Consider the following 14,487-nt stretch of genomic DNA (forward strand, 5'->3'; position numbering starts at 1 on the left):
CTTTAAAATATGGCAAAGCTTATAAAGACTGGAATGTTTCAAAATAATGGTAGTAACAAATTATATTGCTGGATATAGCAACAGCCCACTAAACTGTAATAAAATACTCTTTAAATGAATATTGAATTTTATTAAAATTATTCTAAAAGCACAACTATAAATATCTATATTGCTTTAGCTTAATTTAAACTTAATAATAAAAAGACAACTGACACAAACATCCAAAGTATACTAGACAGAGCTTAAGCTACATTATATTATATATGTGATAAAAACTGGTTTTCCAAAGAATTCTCTGAAACTCTTTATTACATATTACCCAACTTGAAAGTCAAAAAACAATCAACATAATTATTGAATTATGAATGAGATCACCCAAAGCTAATGTGAAAAGTAGCAATCTAGGGACAATACACTTGAAACAAAGTAAATGGACAAGAAGCAAGGCCATAATAGAATGATCTGCAAGAGGCCAGGCTTCTAATGGTTAAATGCACACTAAGAATATAAAAAACACACAAAGCCACAGAAGGTGCTGAATCAAAGAGCTACTAGAGCAGGTGTGCATTTCAAGGTGTGCACTGCAGGGAACTGAGTCCAGTAACAGTAAGTAGGACAGGTTAGAACAGAAAAAACTAGTAAAGACAGGGTTTAAATACAAAGATTTTCTGAGGTCTCCAGGGAAAACAGAAGCTTACATCAGGTGAATGCAAACTTCTAAGTAAATGAATTAGACTCATTTCTGTAGACTCCTGCATCGGTGACTTATCTCCAGCAACTGAATCCACCCCTCTGGCCTTCTCCACATGCTACTCTTTTCACCCTGAAAACCCTCCCTATGCCTTTTCTCTTCGTTGCTATAACTCATCTCTCAAGACACAGTTCAAGCTTCAGTTACTTCATTAAAACTTTCTTCCAATCCTAACCTATGGCCCTCTAGGATCCTAAGATATCTTGGGATAGCTCTACCATAAAATGTATTATGCTTGTCATAATTCTCCAGAAGAATGTGAATCTGATGGTAAGAACTATGTCTTCTAAAACTATATCCCTAACCTGAAAGTATATGAAAATAAATCCACAAACAGAGCAAGACTATCTACTGGGAAGAAAGGCAGGATAAGCCTAACACGGTTAGTAGGTTAACAAAAGTAGAACAGCTACTATGAGAACAGAGCAGTTCAAGAGTGTAATATATACAAACGAGTACTCCTCAGCAATGAACAGGAACAGGTTCTTGCTAACTAACAGGCATGACACTCAGTTTAATCTCAACTTAAAACATGCTGAGGGAAATTAATTAAACAAAAAGGAGTGCATAATGTTAAGATTCTGTTTACATAAAATTGTGTAATACTGAAAACTTATTCTAGTGATAGAAAGCAGATCAGCAGTATATCCTGTGACGGGGGGCGATGAGAAGGGACTGAAGGGAGAGAGTACAAAGGAATATAGAGAAGCTTTGGGGGTGACACATGTGCTGACTGTCTCAATGATGCTCATGGTTTCATGGTTTCATGACTGATGCTAATGGCTTCATGATAATAATGGTTTCGTGACGCTTATGGTTTCACATAAAAGTTATGTGAGAACTTTTCAAGGTAATACACTTTAAACATGTGAGATTATATGCCTATTATACATCAATAAAGCTGTTTTTTAAAAAGTATAATATATGGTCTGCAAAGAAAAAAAAAGGATCCTTAGAGAATGAAACAGCATGGCTCTGTAACATCCTGATTTATTACAGTCTAATCATTTTTTCTCCATCAAAAATGATCAGTACCATCAGAAGAAAGTTATCTATGTAATAGGTGGCAGTTAAGAATTACCCAACAGAAGGTGGAAAAATAAGACAGCATAAGGTCAAACAGTGTCTAGACGACATCTATTACCAACTTCTGAAGGAGTGGAAAATAGGGTTCAAGGATGGCAGACAGCAAGTAAAGTCTAAGTAAAGTTCTAAGTCTAAAACTATATCCCTAAGACCTGAAAATATATGAAAATAAATCCACAAACAGAGCAAGACTATCTACTGGGAAGAAAGGCAGGATAAGCCTAACACGGTTAGTAGGTTAACAAAAGTAGAACAGCTACTATGAGAACAGAGCAGTTCAAGAGTGTAATATATACAAATGAGTACTCCTCAGCAATGAACAGGAACGGGTTCTTGCTAGAACTTAAGGTTCTAAAGTCTAAGTAAAGTTCCTAAGTAAGGAACTGGGAAAACTCTTGATTAAGAGGAGGGTCAAAACAAACCAGAAATAAATAAGCAAATGGGATGGGTAGGAAAATATCAGGTTGTGATCCAAGAGTGAAATTTTATGGTTTCAAATTTTTAAAGAGGAACAGTTTCATGTGATAATGAAGTCAAAATACGGTTGAAAGTCAACTGAGGATAGAGGACTTAAGAACGAGAAAGTACAATGCCAGGCTGTCAGAAGGGAAATAATTGTGTTTAACTGGAGGAGATGGGCAGGGCAGTTAATTAAGAAGAGCAGAAAAAAGTTTTGGAGGTAGAAAATCCTGAACAGTGGATTGGCACAGACTTAAATGGGGAAGAGGTTGTCCAAATGAAAGACAGGAGAAAAAGAAATTGAGAACTGAGAGTATGGAAGTCCCTTCCTAACTGGGTAGCGTTAGGGAGATTTGTTGGTAGGAAAAAGTTAAGTTATAGTTAATTAATGAAGGCAGAAAGAGTTTACAAATGAACTTGAAAGACACATGGCAGTTCATTTACAAAAGATTAAGGGTTTCAAAATCCCAGAGGAAGGAGCTGGTGGAGTCACAAACTGGAATACAGTAGGCCGGGAGTTAATACTTGCTGTGTGCCAGTATTATATTCTCATTTAATGCCTCAATAACCTTAACTGATAGGTAGTTATTGTCTCCAATGTATAAACTGAGGCTCGGAGGAGTAGAGCAATTTTCCTGAAGTTTCACATTAATTAAGCAGTAAAGATAGCATATGAACCTCCTCCTGATGTATTCTAAAAAAGCCCATGCTAACTGGATCAATCCACTTTTCTTCTTTTCTCCGTATCTGCATTAAAGCTTTTACCCTTTCAGATGACAATCTGTAAACTACAGCATCTAGAAAATCAAGTTGTTGTTATCATTTACCAGATGCTAGTTGATTCACTGTAGCCCACTACAGCATGACAGCCTAATGCTTTGGCATGGGATTTTATTTCTTGTCTGATTTCTGCCCACCATGCATCTCGAGTTTCTGGTTCATCTGAAAAATAAATTTTAAATCAGTTCACTACTCAATAGCACATTGTCTATTTGAACAAGAAATATGTAAAGTATGCATACTCTGGAAGGCAAAGAACTACTATTCTACAACAGGTTTTCAAACTTCACATCTTTAAAACGCTACTTCTCAAAAAGCTTATTAACATTTTCATTTAATGCTACTTCTCAAGAAGTTTAACATTTTAAACTCAGGTGCTAGAAAATAAATCACCTAGTTCTATTTCCTTTATTTCTTTAGGGCTATCTATAGGGATCTGTTTTATGAGATACAATTTGAAAGGTAGACCCAGAGTTTTCAGACTCTAATCTTAAACTAAAAGGACTTCCTATGTCTCACCTCACTGAGTGAGCACCTTGAGTCATATCCATAAATTTATTTTAAATTCTGATTTCATTTCCTGGTACTTAATTTTTAATAATGCAATACATTCTGGGATCTCTGCAAGGCATAGACTTATCAACATTAAAAAGCAGAAAGCCATCTGTAGCCATCCTTCTAAAGAGATGCGGGGTCCTGAAGCAAAGTGACAAGAAATAAAGGGACTGGCCAATTCAAAATAAAGAAAGCAAATACACTGAAAACATTAGCACAAAGAATCTAGTTAATGTACGTAAGGACAAATTTCAGAAAGAACACTGTAACTCCATATATGGCTCTGTCATTAAGAAAATGCTTTCAAATCACAGATCACATTTTATAACCATAGAGTAGCCCAACATTGCTTGCAATGGAGCATTATAGATGGAACATCTGTCACATACACTTCTAATTACTTGCAGTTAGCTGCAAACTACTGATGAACAGCAGCTGCATATATAGTTAACTTTTCATATGCAAAGATGTTAAAAACAGAAACGGTCTATAATCAGCATATCCTAAATTGTTTCTCTTTTTGTGCCAATTCCATTTGGGAACAATTTGGAAAAGAAAAAACCTGATCAACTCTAAATAAGATGCTACGCTCTTACTGTAAATCTTTCACATTAAAAAGGCACTATTACGACTGAAAATCCAACAATCCAAAAGCCTTCTGAGTTTCTGTACATATGCAGTTTTCAAATACGTTTTTCAAAGTAAGTAGAATAAGTAGAATCATACTCACTAGTGAAATACTGAAGACAGCAAAGTAAACAAAGGTTAAAAGGCTTGTTATAGCTCACATTCCTATGGTGGAATTTTGTTTCCCCCACAGGGAGATCAGCAAAAAGAAGTGAGGAGGTAAAAACCAGAACTACAAATGATGCCAGCCAGTTCTTGCATTAAAGTCTTAGATCCAAGACCGTGCTACCCTAAAACTTTCTTTCAGAAAAGAAGAAAAAGACACAAAACTCCAGGAAACTGAGGAAAAGATCAAAGTATGAGATAAAGAAGGAAAAGAAATAGAAAATACTACAATATGGTGTTAGCAATCAATATTACGAATTCAGAAATGTGTGAGACAATTAGGTGGCCCTATTTTGCACATATGCTACTATGTTAAAGAATTTCTTCATATTCCTAGCTGAAATGTAGACATCAAGAGCACAAAAACAGTTTAATATCCATTCTCTCTTTTTAGGACATACACGTTTCCAGATCAATTTGGACATCTATTAACATCATCTTTTCCTAATAGTGAAATTTTATATCATAAGACAAACTATTTTCAACTAGTTGCTCCATCTATCAAATTACTTATGATTTTCTAAAAAGATAGCAAAAATAAGAACTATATCTCAGTTTAGAAAAAAATTATTTTCCTGAAAAACTATGTAAAATGAAAAGCTGACTTTCTAAGATATAATAGTAAAACCTGCAATTTACTTTTCAAATCATTCTGGAAGTTTACAATAATATTTACTAAGTCAAATAATCATATACTACGTTTTTATAAAAATAGATTTTCTCACATTAGGTTTGCCTACATCTTACTACATAGTAATACATGGTAGTTTTTTTGCTTTAAAACTTTTACAGGATGTAATCAACAGTATTATATTTTTTTTAATTAATGAAAAATTTGGAAGAAGCTACTTAAGTTCAAGATCTATTTATTTAGAAAGGCCAGCATGCCTAAATGGAAAAGTATGTAATAATAATTGCTATGAGATACATGTAACCACATAGAATACAAAGTTTTATCTACATCAAACTTACCTTGGTATAACACATAAAATAATCAGATAATTAAACCAAACACTATGAAAGAATAAGTGGCTGATTTAAAAAAACAAACAAAAAACCAACAAAAAGCTGAATGCAGCGCAAGTAGAGCATTCATACTCTTCTGACAAGTTCACAAGCAGCCTTTATTTTGACACAGGAGCCACACAATTGCACAGGGGGATGCCACTGTTGTAGTTAATAAAGTATTTACAAGTTTAATAAAAGCTAAAGAGTTACATAACAGGAGGGCTAAGGAAGCAAATGGTGTTATATCCACACTCCAAAGAATTTCTTAAATTTGGTTTTTGGCTAAAGCAAAAGCTCAAAGAACGAAGGGTTTTGCAAAGCAGATTCAGCAGACAGGAGCCAGAAACAGTGGAAACTTTGGCGCATGCTTGGATCAGGTGACAGTACAGACTGAAAACTATGGCAGCTCACTGAAATGGTTACAGAAAGTAATGGCCCTAGATTCTAGGTGAAAGCGAGGCAAGCATACAGTAGGGAGCACTTCATCACAAACTCGTCATTGGATTAAAATAACTACCTACAACTGTGAGCAGGAAGTCAAAGCATGAATTTTTTGGCTATTAAATTTAGGGGTTAATTAAGATAAAATTAAGAAAAATCAATTTATTTAATATTACAGAAAAACTTGTTTTCAAAGCTTATCTCATACTTAATGCCAGAGATGAGCCACAGAATTTTCAAGTAGCAATCAGGATTCAGTTTAACTTACTAGTACTGAAAATTCAGAAACATCAGTATTTAATCTCTACTAATGGAAATCTTAACGCTTAAAAATGGCTAATTATACTTCTTATAGGAAATACATTAGTGAATCTGAACTGTTTTTTTCACCCTACAAAAGTAAAAACTGAGGATTTACCATACTTATATAAAAGGCAAAACAAAGAACCTGGCTTAAAAATTTACTGGCAACTATATACGCCTTATATGAAACTGGATACAATTTGTCACTTGAAGGATATACAGCTGAGATGTGAGGGTTGCAAATTAACATTTCAGAGATGTGAAGAAAAAATATCTTCACTTAAAATACCATGCTCCTCCCAAGAATCTACAGAATTATTGATAATCATAAAAAGATGATCATTTTAGGAGATATTAAAAGTTATTTATTATACAAATTGTATTTCATACTATTTTGTACTTTTCTTCTAAGGGTCAGAACTATACATAGATAATTATCACAAATCTTTTACTATATCCTTTTAATTGCAAGCATGAACTGAGTTCTAGATCAATGCCTCACTGATGCCTCTTACAAGGGTAATGTCCTCACACTTACGTTGACACCACAGTTAATTCGTTTTTCTATTACTTGTCTAGAGCATGGCCATAGCTTGATATCTTGCCATCTTTTTAGTATTTTATCTTGTTTCTAAAGTACAGGTGACACTGGTAAAGATTCCTAAAATGACAGTAATAGTTTACACCTCAAAAAGTAAAGAAGTGAACAACATAATATGCCTTTATAAAAGTCAATTCCTTCAAGATTTTAGGCAATTACACATTTGCAACTAAGAAATGCTGACTACCTGAAGAGTTCAATGTAGTTCTATTTTTATATAGGTCTAGAAGAGAATAATTCTGTCCATGGGAACCTTTTAATCAAGTTGAAAGGAAAAAAAAAAAAGGAAATGGGCAGTTATTCAATCTAATTTTTAAATAAACAAGAGAAGATAAAGCGTTAGGTAGGATTTTCAGAAAAAGGATAATGTATCTTGTTAATGGGCAGCACTAAAAGCTATCTTCTCAAATATCTGAAAGTAATAGTCCAACCCAAAACAACCTTTTGAAGAAGATAAATTGCCACTAACAGAATAGAAATTAGAGTCCAGGTTCAAGGAAGTATAGAACCTCAAACTGGTTGGGAATTCAGTACAGACTAAAAAGAAGAATCTCATTATAGAAGAAGTAATGCGCAAACTGAGAGTGAACTTCAAGATGTGGTAATTTGGAATACTAGGATGGTGGCTCAGGTACAGTCCATGTTGGACCAAACTGCAGTCGTTACTATTTGTTTAAAAAAAAAAAAAAAAGTCAAATACGTAATTTACTCCTTGACTGTGACATTTCATTCTTTATATATATAATGTAACTGGTGACCAGTTACATTATTTCATACAGAGAATGATACATTACATTTACATGTTACATTATAATAATGTAATGGAATATCCAGTTACATTTTACATATTCCATATATATGAAGAGTGAAATTTCACATTTAAGGAGATAACCCATCTGACTTTTTTTTAGATAGTAAAAAGTAATGAATATCCAGTTACATTATATATATAAATAGAAAGTTAAATATTACATTTATGTCACATTATATATATAAATAGAAAGTTAAATATTACATTTATGTCACATTATAAAAGGAAGCTCACAAGTCATGCATGCTATATTTATGCCTTCTTGAACTCTCTGTATCTACTTTCTGAAACCTTAGTAAAATACTGAAAACCAAATGCTGCTTAACTACTTTAGGCTTACTTTGCACATCTTCTCATGAATGTCCCTCAAATGTAGAAAAATAATGACTGCTGAGATCATCAGTAGAATTCAAATTCCAAGAAAGTCTATCCATTTAACTCTCTCTCTCTCTCACACACACACACACACACAGAGCAAAGTAGTATAAGAAACAGACTAGACTGGTATGTAAACAGGAGGTTTGCCTGGTTGAACCCTGGTTATTTCCAATTCCCAGAATTGTGCTTAAGACATGGTAGGCACTTGACAAACATCTACTGGAGAAAAATTTGAATGATCAGAGTGATAAGTATATTCTACATAAATATTTCCTTAATTTCCCTATATAAATATTTCCTCAGCTGACTCATATTTTGTTAAATATTTTTAAAGTAGTAACTACACTTTTAGATGTTAACTATTAATTTTGCCTCCAAAATAAAGTCAAATTTCTAACTATATTTCTGAAAACAAAAAAGAGAAAAAGAGTTAACATTTTCTAAATTTAAACCACTAAATCTATCATTAGCTCAAGTTCATTCATTGTAAGATTGAGAAAATTTTCAGTCTAATAAGTCTTAAAACCTACAATCTGTCTAAAACAGTAAAAAAAGAAAAAATATTTTTAGAATATGCTCAAAAACAAAAGAAAGGCTATTCAAACATCTTGCGTTACCAACTCACTAAAACACTCTTTAAAAATATTGTCTAAGTTCATAAGCTACTTCAAACTAGTATTTTTCAAATGACATTATATAACTACTTTAAATTTCCTCTTGTCACTTCTAAAAAAGTTATGTAATTGACATGCATCCTACACAGGAAAGAATAACGAATTTTCCTCAACTCACTGAGACTGTTACTAAGTAAGAAACTATGTGTGACCTATTCAGAAATATTTCTAGTGGTAAACTCAGAAGAAAAAAAGATTACAGACATTTGAGAAGTAATGAGCCAGGGCTATTAGAATTTACTCTTAACATATTATTTACAACTGAACTTTCAAACAGACTAGAGTTTCTAAAAGATAGGAATCATTTGCCCCCTGGGATGTTAAGACTTGCAGACACGTGGGACAATCATTACCCTTCTCTCTCTCTCAGCTGAAGTTGCACAGAGCCTGCTTCACTCACCACATTCTCCTATAATTACCAAGTCCTGCAGGCTTCACATTCTAAACAGTTGTAAATTTGTGGTTAAGAGTGTAAGCCCTGAAGCCAAAATTGTAAGGTTCAAACTGGGGCTCAGTCACTTCCTATTTGACCTCGGACAAATGGCTATGTTTCATACTGCTCATGTACAAAATGAGAATGCCTATGTGAGGGCTGTGCTTGAGGATTAAATGACCTACCACCATCAAATCTTACAAGAGTACACAGTAAGTGTGCCACCAAACTTTAGCTCTCCTGTCAGCCTCAGATCCCAGGTCACTGTCTGGCTAGGACTCCTGCACTGCACTAACTGTGCTCTCTCTAGTCTTGCTGCTTTTAAATTCATTCTGCATGAGTAGGCGGCGATTTAATGCAAATCTGACTATTCTGTCTTCGAGGAATCTCCAGTCCCTGGCATGTCACACACAAGATCTGCAAATGTTACATTCTCCTTCCTAGTAGCAAGGTTCACTTTGTCTTTCTCCAAGTCTGTTAACAGACCAAAGAAATAAGAAACAAGGTAATAAAAGGGAAGAGTTTTGAATAAATTTTCAAATATTGACTTCCTTTCTTCCTGCTCTATAAAAATACCTTCTATCACTGTAGTTAACACAAACTAACAGGACAAAGCGGAAGAAAAGGGGGTGGGGAAAAAAGTAAACTAAGACATTTTGTATTAATAGCAAGCAAAAAGTACAAATTAGCTATGTAATAAACTTCATCGAATGAGTAATGGCTAGGATACTGTTTTGCAAATGCTTGAAGTTTCAGAACTACACTCAAAGAATATATTAACATGGTTCCAAATACACTGTCTGAAATATAAATCTAAGTGAATCTTCATATACTACCCAAAACTGAGCTCCAGATTACTACCTCTATAAGGTACCCTGCCACAGAGTTAATCCCAGCTTCCTCTTTAACTCAGAATCTTGTATCACACCATACCACACAGTAAGCCATTTATTCTTCTATCCTCCCAGAATATAAAAATAGGGGGACAGGCACCTTTGCACATCTCTTTATCTAGCAAATTGCACAGTACAAAATAAATTCTAGTAACTATCCACATGGTCTATTGTTTTGCATGAAACACTATTGTGTGATATAAAATGTCTTCCTATACCGTTCCACACTTTACTGTTTCTGAAATAAAAATATCGAATAATTAGCATGTTTGACTACCATGTGTTCCTCTTTTTTCTTAGAAGGCTTTTACGAAGTCAATGATATATCATATTATAGCTGGTATCAAAGAGACCAGGAAATATAGTATCAAAAAATAATTTCTAGCATTAATAGAAACTGTATCAACAACTACTTTTCTACAATTTTTTATTTTCTGTGGTAATACAGGAGTGGCTAAATATTCCCTAATTACAGAGAAAAATATATAAATGATTTGAATACATTTACCAAAGATATAATTTTTTTTTCAGAATTATCAAGCTATTTTTCTGAAACTAGTATCAGAAAAACCCTGGTTTCTAAGTATGCATTAGTTCTTACCAGAAAGACTCTAAATACCCCCAATCAAAAGCATAAAACTATGAGCACATTAAACTGAAAGCATCATTGTTTATGTTCTTTTAATATGCTGTTACATATCCATCTTTTCCTTCCTACACTTACTACTGGATTTTATTTTAAATGATGGCAAGATATACTGCTTCCTAAACCATGTTCCTCCTCACCAAATTCTGTAATTCTGTTTACAGGGAACAAAGTCTTTACTGTGTCTATAAGATTTAACTTTTGCCTTTTCCACTTTCTAAAACAGTTCTATCATCTATTACATCTCTCATCTTAAACATTGTTGCCCTCACAAACTTTCAGCTCCTTAAATTATTAACGATGATGCTTCAATGTCCTGTTCTTATGTAACTAGTCTTTTCTCTGCCCACCACCATAATCTGCCCATGTTTTTTTAAATATATTCTTATTTTACTAAATGAATCCAGCAGGATATTTTCAATTTCTCATTAAAAAAAAAAACAATATAAAGCATTACATTACAAATGATTACTTTAACTCTAATCAATGTGATACATGCTGGCAAAAACTTGGATAGGAAATAGAGGTAATTTCCTCAAAGATTTACCAATTGATGTCGGTCCAAATCTGCAAAGGTTGGACCAGATCAGACTGTTTACTAGACTGACTTTAGGTTAAATCCACATGATGAACATGAGTTACTTCATAGTCAAACATGCACTACTTACATCAGAACTTACATCCTGGACTCCTAAAAACAAAAAAAGTTTATAATTCTGAAAAGATTATGGGATATTAGCTCAAACATTGAGCCTCTTGGTGCTTCTGATTTCGTTTTTCTGTAAATAGATGTATTTTCTGACACAACTAAAAAAGTTCTTTAGGAAAATGCCAGTTTCTGATACTGAATCAAAACAGCTCTATTATTTAATTCTAAAATAGAGATAAATATATACATTTTTATGTTGAGAACATGCTTTTTATCAAAAAGAAAAATTAATTGGCTTTGACTCTAAACCACATCATCAGCTGTAAAGCTATCTTAAGTTTCTTTAAAAGCTACAAACTATATTCACATGTAAAATTACTTAGAAAGAAAAAATATATCCTATTTGTAAAGGGAGGGAGGAAAGCTTACGAAAGCTGTTAATCTCCCCAAAATCTGCTCCTACTTAGCAAATTTTGGAACACTTCTAGAATTATAAATAAAAATACAGCAAAATCCACCACAATATTGTAAAGTAATTAGCTTCCAATTAAAATAAATTTTAAAAAAATTAAAAAATTAAAAATAAAAAACAGTTACACTTTTATAATATTTATAGAACACTAAATATATTCAAATCTAAACTTAAGTTTAAATATACTTTAAGATGATCAAACTAGCCATTTAATACTTCTATATTTAACAATTACTATTCCCTTAATGATAAAGCTAATGCTAGAATCATTTACCTGATATGAAAAAAACTGTACAAAAATATAATAAATATAATTTAAAATTATCATTCTGAAAGTTCATCACCTAACAGAAGTCATTCATAATTCATGGTATTTCTATGGTTTTGATTAATTCATTTTAGTAAAAACATTTTTATATTTGTATTTCCATGGAAATTACAAAAGTTATCACATATGTATTCCAAAACGTATCTGTATTAACTGAATTGACATTAAGCCTATTTAATTGAGAACACTTCTAAAAACTTCACTGAGCTGCCATAATTTTTGTCAGCATATGTAGTACTGAATGACCATTAAAATACCTGAATTGAAACTATTCCAGTCTAGCAGTTTGTAAGATCTTGTGTTACCCATAATTCCGACAAAGGCTGAGTTCAAAACAGCAAATTAGTAGATCAGTTTTAGGTGCAGAATAGTAGGAAAAAAACCAAAAAATACTACAAATCAGAACACAATTGACAACACCACTTGACAGGAACTAGAAAGACACAGACAGCAGAGTTAATAAGAAGGAGAAATAGAGAAGAAGGAACATGCTATAGTAATCTAACATTAACTGAAGTCTAATTGTTACCTTTTAAAACCATCCCATTCTCTCCCTTATTGTATTGACCTGTTTGTTTAATATTGAAGAAGAGGAAGTTCTAAAGAAGTAACTCCAAAATAATAATCAATAGTTAGCAGGTGGTAGTCATTTTAAAATAAGGCTTTTCCTTTTATATTTAGTGTGAAATGAAAATTTCGCATATTCACTAGTCAAAAAATAGCTGCAAGATTCATCTGAGAGTGCAAATATAGGACTTTTAACATTAGCACGTGTATCTCATCTGTCATAATTTTCTTTCAGCAGAGTAACTCAGAATCATAAAATTAATATATCTTTATTATGGTAGATGCTAACTGAGTTTTGTTCTGACATTCAGCTTCTGTCAACAAATTAAAATTTTTTCACAAATAATTATTTACGGGACCTGAAGATTAACAAAATGTTAAACAAATGTTCCTTTTTCAGGCACAATACATATATAAAAAACAACCCAAATAATGTGATAATTCTATCAAAATAATGTAATATTGGGGCCACTAGAATGAGATTTACATTTAACTGAAAATAAAAACAAAACTGAAATACAACATTTATAACATTACAAGTATTTATATGTATTATATATGCCCATAATCTTCTGGAAAATAAACCATTAGTAACTGAGAATTTCTCCACGTAAACTGAAAAAATATTCTGACAGGGAAGCAGAGAAAGAAAACGGATGTGCTATGGTTACAATATACAAATCATATTTTATAAGAAGGAAGAACTTGTGTTTTCTTCCCTGGGCCTGGACTTTTATATTTCTTACACAGCTAAAAATAAACCGGCAAGTATGGAAAACGCTCAAAAGCAGGTTTTTGGGGGAGTTTTTTTAAGTAATGCATTTTAAAACTTGGCTCTCTACTTAAACTTAGTTTAAATAACCTTCATTTCTTCTCCTAGACTCTACAGCTTACTCGGAGTACATGGGAGCAATGATGAAATCAAAATGTTTCCATCATGAACAACTGAATATATTCCTAGAACCATTTTTGGAGCTATTATATCGATGGGTGGGTGCCAATTATCAAAATACTTGAGTCAAGGGTACATAGAAACACAGGTAACTGGCCTTGGGTCACCCAGTTAGTGTCAGGTATCTTAACTCAGTATTTCCTTGCACTTCTCAAATAATTCAAGATCCTAAATGCACAGATATGAAACTTGGCATAGTCTTCAAGATCTTGATCCATTAAAACTGGCATCAGTCTAAATTTGCCTTAAAGTACTACAGAATGCAGAAAATACTACACAAAGAAAAGATTTTAAATTGACCCCAAAAATAAGATACAGGGGAAAAAAATAATAAACCAGGGAAGAAAAAGAGAAGACTGGTACTTAAAATATGTATTTGCTCAATGTTAGAGTTTAACTAATCCCAAATAGTATTGCTTTTCTGCAATTCCATTCAGGGTCTAGAAAAATTCCATTCTGTTTTAATTCAAATGACATCAAACTATGGGGTCCAGATTAAATTTTTAAAAAATCTAAAAGAACAGTAATGCTTTGTATCCTCAAAGTCACCATTTAATAATTTCAAAGCATTCTTCTTTTTTCATAGCTGTCAGCACAAGCCCCAGGAATAGGTTACTGGAAGTGACCATTTCAATTTTCAAAAATATATTTGCATACATGCCAGGTAAGAATACTAATATAACTTCAAATTTAAGGTATGTCATCAAAATAATAAGTGACTTGAGCAAGTTACTGGGCATCTAGTCAATGAGAGATGCAAGACCAGGTTCCACAGGGAAAGTTCCTACTATACGTCTCATGCTTATTTTAGATTTAGAAAAATCAGCAAAGCATTTTTAATCCAAGGGTCTGAAATTCCCAGGATTTGCATGCTTTTTTTCTCTTTTATAATCAAGATTCATGTTTTA

The 14,487-nt window shown here is 32.8% G+C and overlaps 1 protein-coding gene across 17 annotated transcripts in view; it reads right to left on the reverse strand.

Annotated features, from left to right (window-relative positions):
• C2CD5 (C2 calcium dependent domain containing 5) overlaps window positions 1-14,487 on the reverse strand; it is an 87,166-nt gene that overhangs the window by 36,781 nt on the left and 35,898 nt on the right. For 9 of the 17 annotated variants that reach the window (XM_043440128.1, XM_043440127.1, XM_043440120.1 and 6 more), the window contains 2 exons: window positions 12,318-12,383; window positions 3,124-3,238 (listed from right to left, as the gene is read on the reverse strand). In XM_043440128.1, the coding sequence (XP_043296063.1) occupies window positions 3,124-3,238; window positions 12,318-12,383 (181 nt within the window). The remainder of the gene's footprint in view (window positions 1-3,123; window positions 3,239-12,317; window positions 12,384-14,487) is intronic. The other 8 variants (XM_043440133.1, XM_043440132.1, XM_043440131.1 and 5 more) reach the window with 1 other exon arrangement.

Source organism: Cervus canadensis, chromosome 21 (genome assembly GCF_019320065.1).
Source record: "Cervus canadensis isolate Bull #8, Minnesota chromosome 21, ASM1932006v1, whole genome shotgun sequence".
NCBI classification, from domain to species: Eukaryota; Metazoa; Chordata; class Mammalia; order Artiodactyla; family Cervidae; genus Cervus; species Cervus canadensis.